General features: G+C 37.6%; 1 protein-coding gene across 4 annotated transcripts in view; it reads left to right on the plus strand.

The window, feature by feature from the left end:
- Nucleotides 1-22,544, plus strand: part of casd1 (CAS1 domain containing 1) — a 96,202-nt gene that overhangs the window by 69,952 nt on the left and 3,706 nt on the right. For 3 of the 4 annotated variants that reach the window (XM_069913661.1, XM_069913658.1, XM_069913659.1), the window contains 10 exons: nucleotides 2,006-2,422; nucleotides 3,124-3,213; nucleotides 4,367-4,486; nucleotides 5,405-5,561; nucleotides 6,136-6,215; nucleotides 7,996-8,097; nucleotides 8,612-8,752; nucleotides 9,077-9,154; nucleotides 9,249-9,341; nucleotides 14,236-21,140. In XM_069913661.1, coding sequence (XP_069769762.1) covers nucleotides 2,006-2,422; nucleotides 3,124-3,213; nucleotides 4,367-4,486; nucleotides 5,405-5,561; nucleotides 6,136-6,215; nucleotides 7,996-8,097; nucleotides 8,612-8,752; nucleotides 9,077-9,154; nucleotides 9,249-9,341; nucleotides 14,236-14,499 — 1,542 coding nt within the window. In that variant the 3' untranslated portion in view covers nucleotides 14,500-21,140. Of the gene's footprint in view, nucleotides 1-2,005; nucleotides 2,423-3,123; nucleotides 3,214-4,366; nucleotides 4,487-5,404; nucleotides 5,562-6,135; nucleotides 6,216-7,995; nucleotides 8,098-8,611; nucleotides 8,753-9,076; nucleotides 9,155-9,248; nucleotides 9,342-14,235; nucleotides 21,141-22,544 lie in introns of those variants that run through there. The other variant, XM_069913660.1, reaches the window with a different exon arrangement.

Here is a 22,544-nt window from a genome sequence, read left to right on the forward strand (position 1 = left end):
CTTCACCTGGTTCACTCAATATCCTAGAATACACTTGATCAGGCCTTTGGGATTTGTCTACCTTTATGCATTTTCAGACCTTTAGCATCTCCTCTTCTGTAACATAGACACTATTCAAGATATCTCTATTTACTTCCCCAAGTCCCCTTACCTCCATGTATACTGCAAGGAACACAGCTCTCTAATAGCTCCATCAACCTAGTTTGTTTTTTCAGTGCAATCGATGTATTATTTACACATTTACCCTGCGACTATGTGGGCTTCCATAGGGAGTCTATATTTTCTTCTTTACTTGCCGATCATAGGTTAGTTAATTAGCTAATATAATTTATTGGCAATTTAGGTTTCTGGTGGGAGAATCGAGATTTTCATTGTCATGTGAGATTAGATAACAGGGAAATAAATGGTGGAGTTAGTTTGATGGGATTGTTATGAAGACTGGTTTTGACTCATTGGGCCAAATGGCCTCTGTTGTAAGTAAATATGAAAATAAAATTTGAAAATTACTGATCTAGTTATATGTACAAAAGGATTGTGTTCTGGTTATAATCCATTTTTTAAAAAAATTTCTGGGTACATCTTAACCTTTAAGCCATTAAAAATCGGGTGGGGGAGGTGCTCAAGTAATTTGGATTATGGAGAAAAGGGCATCAAATTGGTGATTGGCCTTAAAATTAGGTGGAACTATTCCTTACATAAGCTTGGAGGCCAGGCAATCATGTTCTTGGCTTCTTATTGGCCTATATATAAGCAGAGCTGGAAAGCAAAATCACTTCCCACCTGTTCTTATTGTTGGGATTCCTGAGCCCTTGGACTTGAGGTTCAAGATTCCTTTTATTGTCACATAATAATACATTAAAAATGTAATATACATGAAATACTGATATACTTTAACTTTTTTTCCACGTTACTCCTCACAATAAGAGAAAGATGGAAAAGAGAGGCCCTTCAGAGACACTGACTGTCCATGGATTCGCCTCCAGTGCTCGTGCAGCCTCTCCTGCTGCGCATACTCCTGCTCAAACCATTGGTAACCTGAGCTCCAGATCCAAACCTCCGATATGATCAGTAAGCCTTAAGGGCCCAAGGTCCTTTGGGAGTCCTTGCCTTCAGCACCCTCTCGAAACCTGGTTCCCTGATCCAATCTCCAGCAGCCTGTATGGGTCTTTCGACTGCAAGTCACCAATAGCCCTTCAGCTGATGAGACCCTCACAGGTTTGCTGCCGTGGTCACCTCTGTAGGGTCATCTCCCTTGTTACTACTTGCTTTATGAAATTGAATATCAATCACACTTCTGTTGAACCTGCCCTCTTTAAATTATAGATGCATTCGGCATGCACTTTAAAATTGTAGTATCTATACCTTAAAATCTGCTTCTAGAATTTTCACATGTAAATAAATGTGATTGTCAAGCAAGTAACATGGACATAAGAGAAACTAAATTGGTTTCAAGGCGCAAGAGATTTTGTATTTGGTGATTTACTCTGTAACTACAGATAGATATAATGTCCACGTCAGCTGCAGGCTCGTTTGTGGCTGACAAATCCGATGCGGGACGGGCAGACACGGTTGCAAGGGAAAATTGGTTGGTTGGGGTTGGGTGTTGGGTTTTTCCTTAAATCTTCGTCTGCGAAGCCAAGCCAAAGAAGAAGAAACAGATAGATATATTTTACATGCCTGCTGTAACTTTTCATTCCCAAGCTAATTTGGATGGGACTAAAGATCTTTCCATGTGTGCTTTTATTATTAATGATTCTGATAACTTGAGGAAACCATCTGATAAACCAGTAAAAAATATAACACTCCTCAAAAATGAGAACTGTTTGATGACCTAATGTGTTTAATAATTGCTGTATAAAATGTAATATTTAATTTTGTATTTCATCCTTAGGGATATTATGTTCATACTACGTGAAATAAATAATTGTCAATTTTATTTGCATTTTTTTACATCAAAGAATATCTTGTTAAAAAAATACCAATTATTATCTTTTTCTTTTTACAGAATGCTATGATTCTCATGAATTCCTATTGCAACAAGATTGTGAAGCCCATTGATGGGTCGTGTTGCCATCCTCGACCTCCTCTTTCTCTAATTCAGAAATTGACTGGCTACTTTTTCAGTATTTGCATAATTGCCTTCATAGTTTTGACTTACTTTTGTCATACTTGGCGGAGAAGCAAGACTAATGCTGATGTGGAAAGTGGGGAAGAGAAGAAGCCAGCCACACCTTCACTTTCTAATCTTGAAAAACTACTATTTTCCCTTTCTAAGTTAGGCCTGATCATGGGTTATTTCTTTCTATGTGACAGAGCAGACTTGTTTATGAAAGAGCAGAAGTATTACACACATTCAACATTCTTCATTCCATTGGTGTATATTATCGTGCTGGGAGTTTTCTATAATGATAATACAAAAGAGGTATTGTTAATGCATGAGTTTTTTTAAATCTCTGCGTGTGTTTCAGCATTTTACAACCTATCTCGGTAGTTATTGCTTAGACCAGCATTACTTCATGTTAGGATTAAAACTGACTTGTGAATTATTTCAAACCAATTTGGATCATTCACAGCTAGATAAAATTAAAAGGTTACAAAAAACTCAGAAATTTGTTCCATGGATAAAATAACAGATACTTTTCCTACCATAAATTTTGTAAAAATAATTGATGGATCCATATTTGAATTTTATATTATTATATATTATTTTGTTTTCATTTCCTCAGTGGTCCAAAATCCATTATGTTCAAGTAGTATTTGTTTTGCAATGGCTGAATGTTACCTTTTTAACCTGAAAAATGATATAGTGATACAGAAAACTGGTAATGTAAGCTTCTTATCTGTGAACTCACATCTAGGATGAATGTGGAGTGAGGAACAGGTGATTACGATTGCTCTTGTGCAGGCCTGCAAGTGGGAAAGCGATTTTGCAAGGGAGTAAATTATTTGGGGACAGGTGGAAAAGTGAATGAATGGAAGGAAACTGAATCATAAGTAAGTTTTTGACAGACAAAATTATGTTTGGAACAAAGCAGTTTGTGCTGGTTGGTGGTGGGGAGGGGTGGGATTTGTAACTGAAAATGCATTTGTATTTATGGATTGGTTTATTCTTATTCTTCTTAGACCACTATGCTAAACAGAGAACAGACAGATGAATGGAAGGGCTGGATGCAGCTAATAATTCTAATATATCATATATCAGGAGCAAGTACTGTAAGTGTCATTCTTATGGATTCAAGATATATAGTGTAAAGGTTGGATTGAAATTTCATTTTTGTTAATTATTGATGTAATGGATAACTATTGGGAGAATTTGGTAAAATTAGAGTAGGTTTTTTAAACCTCTTATTTGAAAGACTGAAGAATTCATATTCAGTGAATTTTACAGAAACAATGGTGAATGCTAGGCACATTTCACAAATAGATGCTAATTTGAAATGACTTCCGAGAAATGAATAGACCATTGTTTGGATTGAATAACTACAAGGTGCTCACTCAAAGGTCAATGAGAAGTTTTGTTTATCTAAGACAACAGATGGGAGCAGAAGGATAACTCCTGTTGTTTGCTGAAGAAGGTGGGGGTTTTTGCAAATGAGAGGGTCACAGTTGGCAGTTGGAGAGAGAGAGAAAAAAAAACAAGCTCTCTCAGCCAATGTGAGTGTGAAACTGAAAGAGAATGAACAGTCACAGCTGAAACAAGCCAAGAAAAGCTGGTGGGAAACAGAAAGGTCCAGAGCGGCAGATGGCTGGAAATGCTATCTGTCTGATGTTTCTCTTGGAATAAGTGGAACAGAAAGAAACTCTGTGATAGCCTGAAAGAGGATATCATCTGGAGAACCCTGATGGGGCAAGTTTAATCAGTGAGTCATTGACGTGACTAATGGTGGTACTTCAGATGTGGAAATCCTGGAACAACAAATCTCTCTGCAAATCCTACAAGAACCTTCCTGAGCGATAAACATTTACTTTTCAAGCACCAAAGCCTGGTGAACTGTATACATGTTAAATTCTGTGCACAGTATAAGAATTGCCTGTAACCAGAGAACTTGGAAGAAGGAGAAGTGAGATTGAACTGGGAAACAAAGAACTTAAATTTACACACACATCATACACCTGCACTTAGAATTAGAAGGGGGTTAATTTGGGTTAGTTAAATAAATAGAGATAAGTTAAATTTTGATTCTATTTTCATGTTTAAAGTTAATTAAAAACAACTTTTGTTTAAGTAACTACTTGTCTTGGTGAATGTCTATTGCTGCTGGGTTTTGGGGTCATTTGGGCTTGTAACAATGTTTATTATATCTGTAATATTCTGATTTCAATATTGACGTGAAAAATTATAATTTATTAAACTTTTTAATTTTAGTTTTTACCTGTATACATGCATGTCCGCGTTCTAGTAGCAGCATACCTGTTCCAAACAGGTTATGGACACTTTTCTTACTTTTGGAAAAGCGGGGAGTATGGAATCTCTCGAATTTGTCAGGTAATTACAATAAAATTATGCAAAGATTGCAAATTGTTTAAAATAATTAGAGTTGGACTTTGTTTTGTTAAATCAAAATTACAAAACATTTGTGAAAGATATTTAAAGTTAAAAGTGCTCACAAAGCTATTCTCACTATTCCTGAGAAGACGATGCTTCTCTAAATGTTTGTAATTATTAACCCTAAGAATTCTGTCCAATGGTTTGACCATCACTGTCTCATAGAAAAACATAGAAGATAGGAGCAGGAGTAGGTCATTCGACCCTTCGAGCCTGCTCCGCCATTCAACGAGATCATGGCTGATCTTAAAGTTCAGTACCCCGTCCCCGCCTTCTCTCCGTAACCTTTAATACCCTTATACTGAAGAAATAGATCTAATTCCCTCTTAAGTATATTTAATGAACCTGCCTCTACTGCCCTCTGTGGCAATGAATGCCACAGATTCACCACCCTCTGGGTAAAGAAATTCCTCCTCATCTCGGTCCTAAATGGTTTGCCTATTATCCTCAAACCATGGCCCCGGGTTCTGGGTTCTCAAGACTCTCTGGTCTACAATTCCTGGGATTTTCCCTCTTGCCTTTCTTAAACAAGGGGACTACATTTGCTATTCTCTAGTACCAATCCTGTGGTCAGGAAGGATGCAAAGATGAAGTATCAGTGCCCCAACAATTTGTTCCCATGCTTTCTGCAGTGACTTGGGGTATATCATGTCTGGTCCTGGGGACTTGCCAATCCGAATATTTTTTAAGCAGATTCAACACTTTCTCTTTCTTAAAGTTCTCCCTTTTAAGTTTTTGTGAAGTAGGAACAATATTGAATAATGTTTACTATTCATAACTGCTACTTTTGAAGTGGTATGTCAAGTTGAAAATTAAAATTGGCAACGTGGGATTGTAACCTCCGTTTTATTTTTGCAGATTCTATTTCGTCTGAATTTCTTGGTGGTGGTGTTGTGTCTAGTAATGGATCGACCATATCAATTCTATTACTTTGTTCCACTAGTAACTTTCTGGTTCATTGTCATCTATGCCACTCTTGGTATTTGGCCTCAGACTGGCAAAAAAGATGAAAACGGTACAGTATTCTTTATATGTAAATACATTGGGGGGCTTGAAAGAATGATTTTGGCAGAGCAGATACAAAATACTCTCACATTAATCAAATATTTTAATATACATGCAGACTGCAATATTAAGCATTGCGAACATGTATTTCAAAAGTGTGTGTTTACTGACAAAAGCACTTTCAGATTTATTGCTAATAAAATGATAATCTGAAAATGATTTCTTGCTGGTTGTCAGATTGAATAACCTGGTGCAAAACAGATGGGCAAATGTGCACAAAGATACTGAGAATAAATAGGAGTTCTTGTAGAAACTACACTTATAATGCAAAATAGTACAGATCAGCAAGCTTGCAACAATAAAATTGGCTGGGGATTCTCTGGAAGAGGAAATTGTTTAGCCCATCAAAAAACAAGTTATGATAGTATGCACAATCTTTATACTGATATTTATTTCCAGTTAATCACACCAAATTTTATTAGCACTAATCACCTTCTGACTACTTTTGCAGTTATTTATAATTTTGCAACAGTCCAAAATTATTTGTGTATTGATCCAATGCAGAGTTTCTGTTTTTGTTTTAGGATCATGTTCCCCCTACTGGGAAGTGATGTTCAAATTGCTCAGCTTGTTATTGTGTATATGCCTACTTTCTGCTTCTCAGGTTGGTGAAAATTGTGAATGAGGAAAATTGCTGTATATTTTCCAGAAGGGTACATGTACTATATATGCGATTTTGGTGGGGGGTGTGGAAGAGAAAGCTGCAAAACAGAAGGCTGCCATTTACAGTAATTCAAGACTGTCAGGGTAAATCACCTCTTTGGAAGAGGTTACTCCTGTACTGTTCCATTGTTGTGAGTGGTGGCACAAGTTTGCATCTTCCCATTGAGAAATACTGATAATGTATTTGACTTTCTTATTTTTATTTCTTGGTTGATTTTCAAAAGCTTCATTTTTCCTTTTTTATATAAAAAAAATTAAGAGCAAATACTTTGTTCCATTTAACAGCATCAGGAGTAAAGTCATACGACACAATAACAGCTGTCTGCAGTTTGCTCCTCCAATTCACACTGACTATAATACAACACCATTAATGTGATCATACCTTTCCCATTCCTCAGCTCCACCCAGTCTCAGGAGACAAGCTCTCTAGACTGTGCTTGCTGCCTAAGCACTTCTGTGACATTTTCCCTAACAGTGCCACTCCTCCCTCTTTCATCCCTACACCTCTCTCACATCTGGAACAATGGAACATTGAAATGCCAGTCCTGCCCCTCCTGCAATCAAGTTTCATTAATGGCTGCAATGTCATAATTCCACATGCCAATCCACGCTCTGATACTCTTTGCTTTGAAATCAACACACCTCAGAACATAATTCTCACCATGCACAACACTTTAATTCCTGTCTTTATATGAAGTTGTAACATTTTTTTTCCACCTCCACTCCATTCTCTGCCCTGGGACTCTGTTTCTCATCTAGTTTTAAACCTCCCCCCACCAGAGCAGCATTAGCAAAGTCTCATGCAAGGATGTTTGGCCCTCCAGTTCAGATGCAAACCATCTCACCGTCAGGAAATCCAAAGGCCTCTTTCCTGCACCATCTTTCTAATCACATATTAAGCTGCATTATCCTCCTATTTCTAATCTCACTAGCACAAGGCATGGGTAGCAATCGTGACATAACAACCCTAGAAGTCCTATCCTTTAACTTAGCGTCCAACTCCCTGAACTCGCTTTGCAGGAACTCATCATTGGTCCCAACACGGAGCGCAGCATCTGGCTGTTTACCCTCCCCCATGAATACAATCTAAGACATCCTGGACCTGGCAACTTGGAGGCAATGTACCATCCTGGATTCTCAGTCTCTTCCACAGAACCTCTGATTTGTTCCCCTATTAAATCCCTTATTACCACAGCTAGCCTCTTCTCCCTTCTCCTCTTAGCCACAAAGCCAGACTTAGTCCCAAAGACCTGACTGCCATGGCTTTTCCCTGGTAGGTTGTTCCCCCTCAACAGTATCCAAAACAGTACACCTGTTATTTGAGGGGATCTGCCACAAGGGTATCCTGCACTTACTGTCTGTTCCCATTCCCTCTCCTGGCTGTCACCCAGCTACTTTGCTCCTGCCTCCTAGGTGTGATTGCTTCTGTCTATCATCCCCTCAGTCTCCCAAATAATCCAGAGTTCATCTAGCTCCAGTTCCCTAATATGAATTCCCTGACTATCCACATACTGCAAGAAGATCATATCCCTGCCCTGGCTACCTTTTCCATTGCCTGTGAAATACAAAAAAAATTGCTCTTACCTGTGATTCATATATTTCATCAGTCTTCCACATGGGATCTTGTCAAAAGCCACATCAACCACAATTCATATAAGAAATGTTACATATATTTTATATGCAGTTAGTTAACTGAAACTATTAATTTCTGTCTATTTCAGAGGTCTTTTGAAAATGCTTTTTCACTATGGCCAATTTCAAAGCTATTTGAGTGGCATGGTTTCCTTCATGAATGGTGGTTTCGATGGAAGTTGGATCGTTTTGTATGTAACCTTATTAGCTTTCACAAGAGTAGATTTTGTGTTAAATGCTACTGTGACTCTTGCTTTTATTCAAATTCACTCTCCTTGTAGTGAAGTTATTTTTCTTTTAAAACAAATCTTTTTCACTTCATGGGACATGGGTGTTGCCAATTTTACATTCACCTTCTAAAGGCAAAGGAAGTATGTGATTTTTTTTAAACTTATTTGTTGGAGAAGGATTCAACAAGAAATGGCATTTGTTTTTAATGTGGTGGAGATGAGGAATTGTGGAGGTGTTATTTCAAGAAGCCCTCACAAGTTGCTGCAGTTCATCTTATGTATCAGCTATGTTGTGAAGTTGGTACAGGGTGTGATGCATTATTATGGTGGATGGCATTCCTGCTTCATTGTTTCTGGAGCTGCTCTTATTTGACAGGTAATATAAATGCTTAGCTGAATTGCTTGCATATGTTATCGTGTGTCATAGAAATACAACTTTTTTCACTTATTTTGATGGTCTTCTGTTTCTTTATAGGTAGTACTACATGGTATGTTCTTTGCTTTTCTTTATGGTGCTTTAAAGAAGAGTAATCTGCTTTCTGAAGGCAAAGGAGAGACATTGTTTTCACCCAGATTGTCATCCTTTCTGCTTTTTATGTCAGTGGTTGTATTTTTGGTGAGTCTAATGATTCGATGAATTATCTAAGTATTTTTTTAACAATGAAGAAAAATACACATATTATTAATACCCATGGAAGCAGGAGGGACATGTTAAAATTTGAATTTAGTTTATGAATAACTTTCTATTTAGTACTATATCTTTGTTAAGTAGAAATGCATGAAAGTCATTTTCTGAATTCTTATTACCACTGAACAATACTAAAAGACAGGGCACAACGTAAATGAATGTTATCGGAATGTATTTAATAGAAATTTGGATGTTTCTTTTCTCTGCAAATTTATAACAGCAACAAATTAGTACCTAATTTTCTATTCACAGACATATTCAATATGGTGTGCCAGCTGCAAAAATAAAGCCGAGTGCAATGAGCAACATCCTTATTTCTCTGTATTACAGGTAACTTCACTTATTCTGCTGGATTAAATTGTGCAACATGCTTTAATAAATGTCACTTCATACTGAACACCTTCAAACATTTTTTCCCCCCCAGATCTTGTCCTTTGTTCTAATAAGGAATATTCCTGGTTATGTTCGTTCTGTGTACAGTTCCTTTTTTGCCTGGTTTGGCAAGATTTCCCTGGAGGTAAGAAAGACTAGACAATGCACAAGTTAAGCAAACAATGAACTGCTAGAGGAGGAACTCAGCAGAACCATGAGAAGAAATGATCTGTTTGATGATGATTGGGTTTTCACCTTTCATCAAGATTAAAGTACGCAGATATCATGTATCAAGGGAGGATGAAAAAAGGTGGGAATGGACTAAAACTTGTAGAGTATTGGAGAGAATATAGGTAAAAATAAGTAAAGGGAGAGACTCCTTGGTTGGTGGGCGATTGAATTAGAGATAAAAGTAACAGCAGGAGTTGGAAAAGAGATGGAACCAGATGGACGTTGGAGGTTAGCTAAAATTTTTTTTTTAAATATTCATTTTCAACTTTACCATCTTTAACACCCATTCTGACCTCCCCCTTTCCAATACTGAATGGTTTCACCTTGGCAAAGGTTCATCTTTTACCTGTACACCCACACCTCAACAAATTCTGTACTTGATACAATACTGAATTCTTCTTCCACTGCGCCCTCTTCCATTGTCTATTTCTTTGGCCATGAATCCCAACCCTCCCACTAATGATCCTTTTATCTGTCTTCAACAATCCTTCTCCTCCTCCTAGGCAACACCTCCAGCAATTTTCCTGCTCCTGACCTTTTCATCCTCTATGGCTAGCCGGACATTAACTGCCCAGATGTCTCCACCCCACTCTTTCAGTCTCTTCAAACATGCTATCATCCACTCACTTCGCAGCAACCCCAACTTCTCCATCAAACCCAAAGACAAGGGAGGCGTAGTTGTGGTCTTGTGTACTAATTTCTACATTGCTGAGGCCAGATGCCAGCTCTCAGACACTTCTTCAGATCTACCCCGGACCAAGACCTCACCAACGACGAGACCAGACAATATACCTGGTCAGGTACTGAAGGACTGCACAGATCAATTGACAGAGGTCTTCACAGACCCTGTGGCAATGACCTCCACCATTATGAAATACTTCGAGTGTCTGGTGATGGAACTCATTAAAGCACACCTCCCAGAGATGCTGGATCCATTTCAATTTTCCTATAGAAGAAACCATTCTACAGACAATGAGATAGCCTGGTCGCTTCTCTCCGTCCTGGCTGACCTGGAGAATGACGCCTCATGTGCCAGGCTGCTGTTCATTGACTTCAGCTCAGCATTTAATACAATCATTCCGCAGAGGCTGATGGAGAAGCTGTCCTTGCTGTGACTCAACACCCCTCTCTGTAAATGGATCCTAAGACTTCCTAAAAGAAAGACCACAATCTGGTCGGTAGCAGGATATCGAGCACTGTCACACTGAGCACTGGTGCACCCACTTCTGTTCATGTTACTGACCCACAAATGCATTTCCAGATCCAGCTCAAACAGTGTCATCAAGTTTACAGATGACACAACAGTCGTTGGCCTGATCAGCAACAACAAGCCACACTACGGAGGTGGAAAATCTCATGAAATGGTGCGAGAGAAATAACCTGAGTCTCAGCATGGACAAGGCAAAGGAAATGATCGTGGACTTCAGGTGGACCAGGAACAACCACCCTCTGTAATAGAGTGGAAAGCACCATGTTCCTTGGCATTCACTTAATTAGCGACCTATCATGGACACTCAACATCTCACTTGTCAGTCTCCTGAGGAGACTGAAGCGGGCAAGGCTACCGACCACCAATATGTCATCCTTTTATAGGACCTCTATCGAGAGCGTCCTGGCCGGCTGTATCACAGTATGGTATAGCTGGTGCGGAGAATTGGATCGGAGGTCAATCCACAGGACCATAAGAGTGGCAGAAAGGATGACTGGAGTCTCCCTCCCCACCATCAATGTGATCTACCAACATCATTGTCTGAAGAGGGGGCACAAAATTATGGAGGACCCTGTCCATCCTGCACACAGCATCTGTGCGTCACACAGCTCCTGTTGGGGAAAAGATACAGGAGTATCAGAGCAAGCACCACCAGGCTGAGGAACAGCTTCTTCCCACAGACAGTGAGAAGGCTGAATGACCAAAGGAACTGTTCACACTAACTATCCAAGTCTCTTATTCGTACAAAACAATGTCTGTCTATTTATTTATTTGCATGGATATAATACTTGTCCTGCAGATGTATTATTTGTCTGTATGTGTGTTTTGTTTGGTTGTGTGTCTGCATGTTTTTCACCAAAGACCAGAGAAGGCTTTTTTGTCGGATTGTACTTGTACAATCAGATAACAATAAACTTGATTTGAAGTATCATCAAGATATTATCTCCCAGACATCATAAAATATCACTTCAGGTGATGTCTCCACCACTGCCTCCAACCTAATAGTTCCTCGACTTTGCACTGCCTACTTCTCCCCAAAATTCAGACAGAACTGTCCTGACAGACTCATTGTTTCTACCTGCTCCTACCCCACTGAACATTTCTCTTTAATACCTCAACACTATTTTACCCCCATTCATCCAGTTCCTCTCACCACATCTGGGACACTACTCACAATGTCTACCTTTTTAAAGAATTCTGATTCTCCAGCCCCTACCATCTCATCTTTGTTATGGAAGTCAATCCCTTTACACATCCATTGTCCACCAGAAAGGCCTCAGAGCCCTTTGCTTCTTTCTTGAATGCAGGTGTTCAGTCACTATTAATGAACACTCACTTGGCAGAACTTATCCTCAACCATAACAACTTCTCCTATAACTCCTATTCTTTCCAGAATCAGGGTGTAACAATGGAAACATATAGGTCCCAGCTATACCCGCCTTTTGTCAGATATGTGAAACAATCCTCGTTCCAATCCTTTTCAGGTGCCTCTCCCCAACTTTTCCTCTACTATATCGATGTCTTCATTGGTGCTCCTCATGTACCCATGCAGAACTCAACAATTTCATTAACTTCACTACAGTACCAACTTCTACCCAGCCTTAAATTTATCTGAATTCTTTTTGGTATATCTCTCCCCTTCTTTGTCCTCTGTCTTCATCTCAGGGAATTACATTTGTTGATATCTATTACAAACTCACAGACTTTCAGAGCAAGCTGCATTATTACCTCTTCCCATCCTGTCCCCTGTAAGGAACCCATCCCTTTCTCACACTTGCTCTTGCTCCAAAGGTTCTGTTTTCAGGATAAGCCTTCCCTTCCACTCCAGAACATGTTGTGTTCACTTTCTTTAATGAACATTAATTTCTCCCTTGCTGTCATTGATAAAGCCCATTTTCCATATCTCCACTATTTAATGTACTTCTGCCTTTACTCCACTGGACCTTACTTTCTTCCCCATTAGCCTCGGCATCTACCAACAGCCACATCTCTTTCCACCCCCACCCCCCCACCCGGCCCTATATCTGCTTTGCGCAGCGATCAGTCTCTGATATTCCCTGGTCAGCCCTTCTCTTCCCACCCACCATTCTACAACTCCCCTTGCCTCCATCCAGGGCCAGAAACAGATCTTCCAGGTGAGGCAAAGTTTCAAGTGCCCCTCATGCAAACTAATTTACTGTGTTCTTTGTCCTCTGTGAGGCCTTCACTACGATGTAGAAACTAAACACAGATTGAGTGACTGCTTCGCTAAACATCTATGGTCTAAACTTGAGCTTCCCGCTGCCAACAATTTCACTCCCATAACCATTCTTATCATCACATTTATGTTTTTGACCACATCCATGGTTAGGGGAAGGCCTAACCAAAATATGAGGAACAAGGGGAGTTGTAGAAAGGTGGATGGGAAGGAAGGGCTGACCAGGGCAGCACAGTTGGTGTAGCAGTTAACGCAACGTCTTTACAGCGTTAGTGATCGGGACCTGGCTTTGAATCCTGCGCTGTCTATAAGGACTTTGTTTATTCTGTATGTCTGCATGGGTATTCCCCAGAGACTCAAGTTTCCTCCGTACCGGGGTGCAGGTTAATTGGGCAGCACAGACTCATAAGGCCGAAATGGCCTGTAGGTCTAAATTTAAAAATAAAATATTTAAAAAACACAAAATAATCCTCCGAGACAGCCTCCTGAAGTAAGACACAGAATAGCACACTGTCACTGAATAGTTTTGGAAAGAGAAGGAATAAAAGGATAAAAATGTAATTAGGTGTAAGGAATATGAAAAAAATAGAGTTGATTCAGATATACTTAATCGTGACTCAAGATTTTTAACATCAGAGGTTAGTAATTTCCAATAAATTGTGGATGTGATTCACGATCCTCCATTAGCTATTCAATCATTAAATTTTGGAAAGGCAATAAAAGCTTAAAAATATATTTTTATTATTGTGGAGCAACTCGTAGGTAGGAATGACTGCAAGTAAGATTGTGATGTGGACAGAGTAATCATGTCAAAATTAAAATAACCAAATAAACATGTTTGGAATCCTTTTGAAAATGATCCAATCATTCATACTTTTCAGTCATAGAACCATTCCCTGCTTTTTGCTGCCAGAAATGCAGATATATATATTGTTGTACTAAAGTCTTTATGCCATTCAGATGTCCTTACACAATTTGTGATTCAAATATTATTGGCCAGTGTACTAGTAATTTTCTTTGTTCACGGTCATTTGAAGCTAACTACTAAAAATAATGTACAAATGGGGAAATCCCTACAGCTTTGCCAATTCCATTGTAATTGTTCAGGTAATAGAGACTCTAGTGAGAACATGCAAGTTCTGAATTTGCTGGCATACAGTTCTATTGGTGATTTCCCAATTGCAATTCAATGACGACTTCAGGTAGCTTGACAATGTGAGTGGATCTGTGGTGAGTGACAGTTCTATTTTGTTCTAATTCGTGCAATAATGCCGTTGGTTTTCTTCACAACGGCCAGCAGCTGTTAGCAGAATTAAAACATTACAGAATGTTTAAAATATTGAACTATTTATATTATTTCAACAAGGTATGTATTACACATTGAATTATTTTCCTTTCCAGCTTTTTATATGCCAATATCACATCTGGCTTGCAGCAGATACCAAAGGAATCCTTGTACTAATTCCTGGCAGCCCAGTGCTAAATATTATTGTCAGCACATTCATCTTTGTTCTAGTCGCTCATGAAATCTCACAGATCACAAATGATCTAGTACAAATAACCATTCCCAAAGATAACTATGTTGCACTGAAAAGACTCTTGGGTGTAGCTGTTTTCTTATTTGGAATTCTTGCATTGTCCTCTTTTGAACAAATGAAAAAATAAGTGAAATAATGACTACTTCAGATCTTCATATTTAATGACATGACCTCCGTTTATGGAGAAACCAGCATAAATAAGTGCAACACTGAGATTCTACAAACATCAATCTGGGGAAAAAAGTGGATGCTGCATATGTACATAGTGTTTAAATATATTTGGCCATATTATGATCATTTGAAAGTGACTTTTATAAACAATGGTGTGACTGACTACTGAAAATGTGACATTTCTTAAGATGCTATTTCATGTGAATTTCTTTTTTGATGTACTGTATTTCAAAGGGCAGATATCATGTGGTTAAAGCAACATTCTACTTCTGTGGCAAACCTAATTTCTCTGTCAGGTTTTTCCGTAATTTCACTTTAAAAAAAAATGGCAATAATTCCAATTTACAACTTTCTCCTTAAAAATACCCACATACTCTATTGCAACAGCTATATGAATTAAAAAAAATCTTAACAATCTGATGCTGAGCACTTGCAATATTTAACCTTTTATGGATCAGTGATGATGGAAAAGAATTTGGTTCATTGGTCATTAGAGATGCAAAGGCAAAATTTGAAAGTTGAGTTGTCTTCTGAATCTGGTGTTGCATTGGTGGTGCTATGGGGCTGGATAATTATTCCACCCACTGTTAGTTTTATAATTTGTTGTGGAATGGATAATAATTGACTTGGTCAAAGCATGACATGAAACACTGCTGTTAGGCTGAAACAGAGATTTAATTAAGGACTCTTGCTTTGTATGCAAGTGAAGTAACCAACTATGTGCAAGTTAAGCTAGTATGATTTGATCATCAGTTTGTGATCTCAGCTTGATCTAATTATATTTTGAAATTATTGAGAATTATATAGAAATAGCAAAAATGTGCTACAATTTGATTCTTAAGTAAAATTTAGAACAAAATGCGAAGATTTATTTTAGTGGGATAAAGGGGGAGAAGGGGAGCTGAGAAATGTTACATAATTGTGACTTCCCCACGACTTATTAGATTTGAACTGCATTACACTTTCATTAGAATCTATATCCCTTTTTGAAAATGGCCAAATTGAAAAATGTACAAGGAGTTTTAAAAATCACAAATATTTTTCTTCATTTACACAGGACCTTGATCAGTTTTGTTAAATGATTTATATTCAAGAGTACATTTTGTTTCTTTCGAGAAACCATCAGGTGACGTGTAAATACCATAATTTTTAACGATGAAAATTAGTGATGAGGTTCTCATGGTGACCTGGCTGCCATAAATCATTATGACTCCTGTCTTTGAAATCATGGTAAACTAATTCAAACCCACATTTATAAGCCTGCAGTGTATTTTTCTTTTAAAACTGTCTTCTGCATGTAATTCCTTTTGAATTTCAGCACTTCTGTGTATTTCACTGCAGATACTTGGATAAAATTGTATTTTTTAAACCAGACATACTGAAACACAATTGATTCTTAAAGTAAGACTTTAATATCAGATTTTTAAAGAATTTAGTATTTAGAACCCAAAAAACATTTTAAGCGCATTCTATTTTAACCTGTTTGTTTAAAGATAATTGAAACAACAGCATTGAAATGTTTAAATTCCAGCTCACCGGAATTAAAATATATATTTATAATCATTTATTCAATTATATTTCAGGGACTCTCCCTGCAGTTTAGCCTAATCTATCAGAGACAGATGAGTGTATTTGAAGTCAGTGCTTTTTTCCTACAGTTGTGCATGTGATTGTATACCGCTTAAGTGCTTTTTCCCATTAGTATCAAATGATGCATGGTATTCTGGCCAAGAATTCTGTTGCAGCACTTTTTTTAAAACGTGGTAATCTGGGTGGGGGGTGTTGGTGAAGGGCAGAAAGAGAATTATAAATCTGCACTATTCTGTTTATGATTGCAACCATTTATTTATTTTATTAGATTTTTATTTTGTTAGTTCTGCAAATCAAAAACATCAACTAAGTAAATTTTGCACTGAGACTCAGTTTTGATGTTTCCCCAATTTATGCACTTTCTAAAATACTTTGTGGTAATTTCTATGATGTATATCCATATAACCAGAAATGGGGCAAATTTTATGATAAGGCTTGGTTTTATTAAACCTAAAATAATTTGCCCTAAGTAATAATCAGAATTTCTGCCTTTGATCAATTCCTGCAGCTATTAAAAATAACCTACAATTTGAAATATATCTCTTACTAATTTTTATTGCACTTGGGACCATTGTTTCAGTGTCATTCACATATTAAGTTGTGCTTTTGAAATAGAGCTTATTTTGTAATACAAAATTTTATTAGAGATTTTGCACTTACAGGTACTAAATTATGACTCCAAGATCAAGGGATTATAAATGTTTTTTTTTCTGAAATCACATGCTAATTATTTTTCATTTAAAATTCTTACATTTGCAACAGATTTCCAGTATGGTATGAAATTTATTTGTTTAAAATTATAGTTTGAAATCTCTTAGGCGTTAGTCTGTTTTACAGAGCCTTTTTCAAATTAATACGATAGAGCTGAAATATCATTCAATGACATTTGCTTTTAAACTTCTGCAGAAGTTGAATTGCACATGCATTTATGGTTGAAAACTTCCTGCCACATTTTTGATCCAACTGCAAAATACTTGGTTAGGCTAAACAAATATATCTATTTATGGCTTGAGCTGATTCATCTTTTCTCATAAATTTGATACGGCTGAACAAAGAATTTTGAGAACTCAGTAGATCAGGCAGCATCCATGGAGAGTTTTGTTCTGGACTGGCTGGATAGAGTTTTAGTAGTTTTCTTGGTTCACTGAAATTAATATGTGGATCTCATCCAAAAGATTGAAACCCCAAAATAAATTTTCTTTCTCTTTTTGAGGGCTAGCTGCTAGTCAAATCATCGTGGCAAAGACCTTTTTGGTCCATTAGTTACGTACAATGTAATCTGATCATTTTGGTCAGATTGAACCAAACCCCCCCCTCCCCAAAGCTTCTGAAAAACTTCTGACAGACAGCAAAACTATTAATTTTACCAAACACAACACTATGTTTTCCTTTTGGCTTTCTTTAACAGCTCCAGTTTTAGCTTGGTATTTAGTGGAATTTGGGTAGATGTTTGTTTCAATAATTATTTACAATGATAAAATCCATTTTCAGGTTCTCAAGGAACTCTTCCAAAAATAATCCCAAGCACTTTTTTTCAAATATTTGCATGTACATTCAAATTTCACAATGTTGCATTCTACTTTTGGACAGATTCATTATAAATAATGCTAAAATTGTGCACAAAGTATTTTGCTTTGCCTTCACGGCGCTGATTAAAAATGGTCCACTTAGGTTATGTATTAACATTTTAAACAACTGACTACGTTTTTGCCTATAGTAACCATGCAGAATAATTGGTGTATTTAGGTTGCAGCAATTTTTGTGCAAGAACCTCTAGGTTCTCAGGAGCCCGTCTTGTGCTGTTGCTACCCCGGCAATGAATCACCCAATGGCTGTGTGTGAGCACTGTTGTCAGGCAGGCTGAGACGAGATGTGTAGTTGTTGAGGACTACGATTTGGACTGCATGTGTTGACAGACTGCCTTAATCATCTCTCACCTGTTGCATGAGTACCTTCCCCTCATTTGTTTGGCCAGACAGCACCAGTTATTTTTACATGGGAACAAATCTCAATGGTAGTCACTAGCCATCAAGTTAATTTAAAAGAAATCAGGTTGGGATGTGATATGCTACCAAAGTGAGGGAAAGGAAGAGGTTTTCATCACATCTAACAATTGACTAAAATGAATGCTGACTCCAAAAGAGACTCTAGCCAATTCTTTCTGTAATCTCATGGAGCAGGTGCCCTACTTGCCTTTACTACCTAATACCAGCTGTACAACATAATCCAGGGGCCAATCCTTACTGCAGTTGTCATTTTTTTTTTAAGCATAACACTACCATCAGTATCACTTCTTTGACCTAATGAAATACAAGTGCATTCGATATAATTTGGTAAGAAAGGGTGATCGTAGGTTTACAGATGCTACAAATTAATGACCATTTAATAAATGTTAACTTTAAGTGCTGAGCTTATCAAAACCGCATAGTATTTTGGACTTTCCATTTGTTCAATACTGCTTTTTTAGCATGTGGCTAAATTGCTTAGGAATGGGAAAGTTTGTATCTTACATGTTACATCACTCAATCAGACAGAATTATACTGCAATTTTAAAAAAATTAAATATTTATTACATCTTAATGTGGATTGTAAATTAACATGGTAGTGCAGAAACTGTTAAAAGACTGAAAACATTAATTTACCAATTAATTTTGACCTATTTGTTGTCTAACTTTTTGCTCCCATGTCTTTGCCTTTAGCTCCTTCGAAATAGCTTGAGTTGAAGTTTCATTCTACATTTATTTTATTTTTAATTTGTAAATATAGCTAATGGACTTGCAACTGACTTGTTTTCTATGGCAACTGTGAAGGTGAACTAATAGATGCTTTGAGGTGGCCACAAAGCCCGACTGTAAAGCCGCACAGAATACTCCTGTGCGGCTCTCGGGTGGCCATCTGAAACCAGAAAAGCTGGCCAGGAGGGTTATTCATCTAGCCCTTCTTAGAGAGGAATAACTAGCCCGCTCGGAGTATCGATTGTGACAGTTGAAAGCAGCCGGGCTGCTGACGTCGTCAGCCATTGACTCCATGGACAAGGAAGCCAGACTAAAGTAGACTTCTTCAACTTTTATTCATACTCCCGCTGCCACTTCGGGGGGGGGGGAAACCGGCAGCAGGAGTCAAGTCATGCCTTGACGTGAGGTCAGCGTGAGCGGGGCTAGGCACCTGTCCGGAGTAGCCGGCTTTCGCTGCCAGACATGCTAGCTGAACTCCTCTAGCCGCGCCTGCAGGTGTCTAATCTTCTATCAGAACACCTGAAAGCGGCTAAAGTTTACCTGAGGTCATTTTATAACTGTCAATTTTCCAGCAGCTATGTAAAGAACCAGTGGTTAAATGCAGAGCATGCAGCAATCTGCTTCTGTCTGCCCAGGTATTGTATTTGGCACTTTATATAACCATATACAGCACAGAACAGGCCAGTTTGGCCCTACTAGTCCATGCCGGAACAAATCCCCACCCTCCTAGTCCCACTGACCAGCACCTGGTTCATACCCCTTCAATCCTCTCCCCTCCATGTAATTATCCAGTCTTTCCTTACTTTAGCTACAAATGGTGGCAAGGGCTACTGATTATCTTGAGCCACAATTTTTAAATCTTTTAAACACAAGCCATCATTTATTTCAATGTATATTTTTTCAACAGTTTCAAATAACTGAATGGAAATACCTGTATTGAAGATCTATGAGCTCAAAGGCAAAGTTTTGCCTGTTGTAGCTACTGCACCATCTCCAGAGCCACATCCCCACAATAATTCAGTACTGTACAACAATGAGATTAATGTAGGCAAGCAAGCACTGGGATCAGTTCATTCTATATACTTTTCCTTTTTGTGGCCAAGTACTGTTCCAAATCTACTTTGGCAATATTACAAGAGTAATAATCAAAATGATAATCACTGGAAGCTGAAAATTTAAATTAAATTCATCCCAAAACAATCAAATTCATTTGTAATTATGACTGAAATTACCAGATTATATTTAAAAAAAACCATCTATTTATTTGTCTCTATTTAATGAACAAAAGTTAGGAAATTTCATCTGTTCAGCTCATCTGCTAAACCCTCATGCCTTATTTACCTATGTATTTAATTATCACATTACATTTTTGGATGGGCTGCTTGGTCTTCAAGGTTAAAATTCTGCTCCTATCTGAACGACAGGCTCATGATCACCAGCCCACAGAAGTTATGACAGCTCTGGCTTTTAAAATTGAGATAAGTTTAAAAATCCTTCTTTCAAGTGGAAGATCTTATTTCTACCTCCTTGATCATTCCCAACCCTCGGACTGCAAGTGATATCAATTCTGGTTTTCTCTCTCACTAAAATCTCTTTATTTTTCCATTAAGATGCATCTTTTTAAATTGTGATTTAGATTAAATTTTCTTTAATATTGCTCACATGAGTATTTAGGACACTAAAACATTATTATTTGTAGAGATCCTATTTAAAAAAAAAATAATAACCAGTGCCAAATAGGAGGCATTGACAAATTTGATTTGAGGAGTACAATGTAATGCCTATTAAAATGTTACAGATCTTGTTACAGATTCTGAGTGAGACTGCTCTGTTGCAATGCTTCATATTCCTGTGATAGCATACTATTCTCCTGTTTATTGTTGCAAATGAGAACAATGTAAGGCATCTGGATTGTTTCAGATCTTTTAATAGTAATAATGGGAAGGTAAAAAATTGTAGCTATTCTAATTTCAGCTGAAATATGCTAATTATACATGGAATAAACTCGACATGTACATTAATCAGTGTCTAAATGTAATTTTAAGTTTTCATTTGATCCATATCTGTAAATATGCCATTTTCATATTTGCCTGTATCTCTTCATTTGAATGAGTTAGCATGAAAAGTAAAAAAAACATGCAGAAATATATTGTACACCTAGATTATTTCATTCTCCTTGAACTGTAAGAACGTCAACACATGCCTTGTTTAAAAAAAATGTATTTTTTGTTATGCTTTGGAAGTTGCCTCATAAAGCTCTTGTGCTAAACAATTTTGGGACTTGTTTTTTTTCCCCCCTCAAGAAGAATACATCACAACAAATTTTCAATGTAGAATCTCTTTTCGATCACAATGAAATAAAATGGCACAAGGGTGAAAGCCTCATTTCCAAATGCATAATACTAATCATTTCAGTGATGCATTCTAGCCAAGTTCAGGACATCCACCAATATTGTCTATTCTTGAAGTAGCCTGCTATAGGGGATTGACACCTCCATTATCAGCTTGCTCACAATTACAAGCATCCTGAATGTGATTGAAAGCTTTTTATGCTGTCAGCATCTTGTGCTAAGAGAGAAGAACTTTGCACAGGGATAGAATGTTGAAAGCATTGGAAATAATTAACATACTGTGGTGTTATCAGTACACTATTTTTCTTCCAGAATTGTAAACCTTCACTTGCTTTGATACAGGTAATTTTCTAATTTCAATGGGTCTCTATTTTGCCTTCAAAATACTGACAATTCCTAATTTTCCCCCATAAAGGTAATAATAATAATGCCTCGTGTGGTCACTCAACCAAAGAAATTGAGAATTAAATCTGTTAAGCATGCACCTACCAAACTGTAACTGCTGTCCTTGACACCCTTCAATCTGTTGTTACTAAGGCAGGGAATCAATCCTCAGATGAGACCAATGACCAGCATAAAGGCTGAACTACTGCAACACCAAACATACCTGAAAATGAGGGGTAAATGCAGGGTGCAATATTAGCAGTTAGCAATATTGAGTAACTGACCACTCTGTGCTTTCTCTTGTGATCCATTCATCTCTCAACTTAGTTTAAAAAAAAAGTTTGATTCTGTTTTTCTTCAACTCTGATGAATTTTGGGGGAAAAAAAGCCCATCTATTCCTCAAAGCAAAACACTGCAGGTGGTAAAAATATGAGGTAAACAAAATGCTGGGATAGTTAACATTTCAGATTATTGAAAAGTTTGTGCAGACTAGTCACCCAGCTATAGGAAGGACATCATTAAGATGGAAAGAGTGCAAAAAAAATTCATGGGGATGTTACTGGGATTGGAGAGTGCAAGTTAAAAAGTGAGACCAGAGATGTTAGAGCTTTTTTCTCTGAAGCATAAGAGGCTGATGGTTGAGGTTCTAGAGGATTATAAACTTATGAAGGAGATTAAATAATAGTGAATAGTCAGTGTTCCCTCATGGAATAGAAATCTAAAACAAGAGGGCATTAGTTTAAGGGGAAAGAATTACAAAGGACCTTTTCCCTCATGATGGTGGGTAAATGGAATGAGGTGCCAGAAGAAATGGTGGATATGGTACAATTGCAAAGTTTGCAAGTAATTTAGTCAGGTATGTGGATAGGGAAGGTTTAGAGGGAAATGGGCCTGTCTCAGACAGGCAGCTTGGTTGGCATCAACAAGTTTGGCTTACTTG

Source organism: Narcine bancroftii, chromosome 1, assembly GCF_036971445.1.
Source record: "Narcine bancroftii isolate sNarBan1 chromosome 1, sNarBan1.hap1, whole genome shotgun sequence".
Lineage (NCBI taxonomy): Eukaryota > Metazoa > Chordata > Chondrichthyes > Torpediniformes > Narcinidae > Narcine > Narcine bancroftii.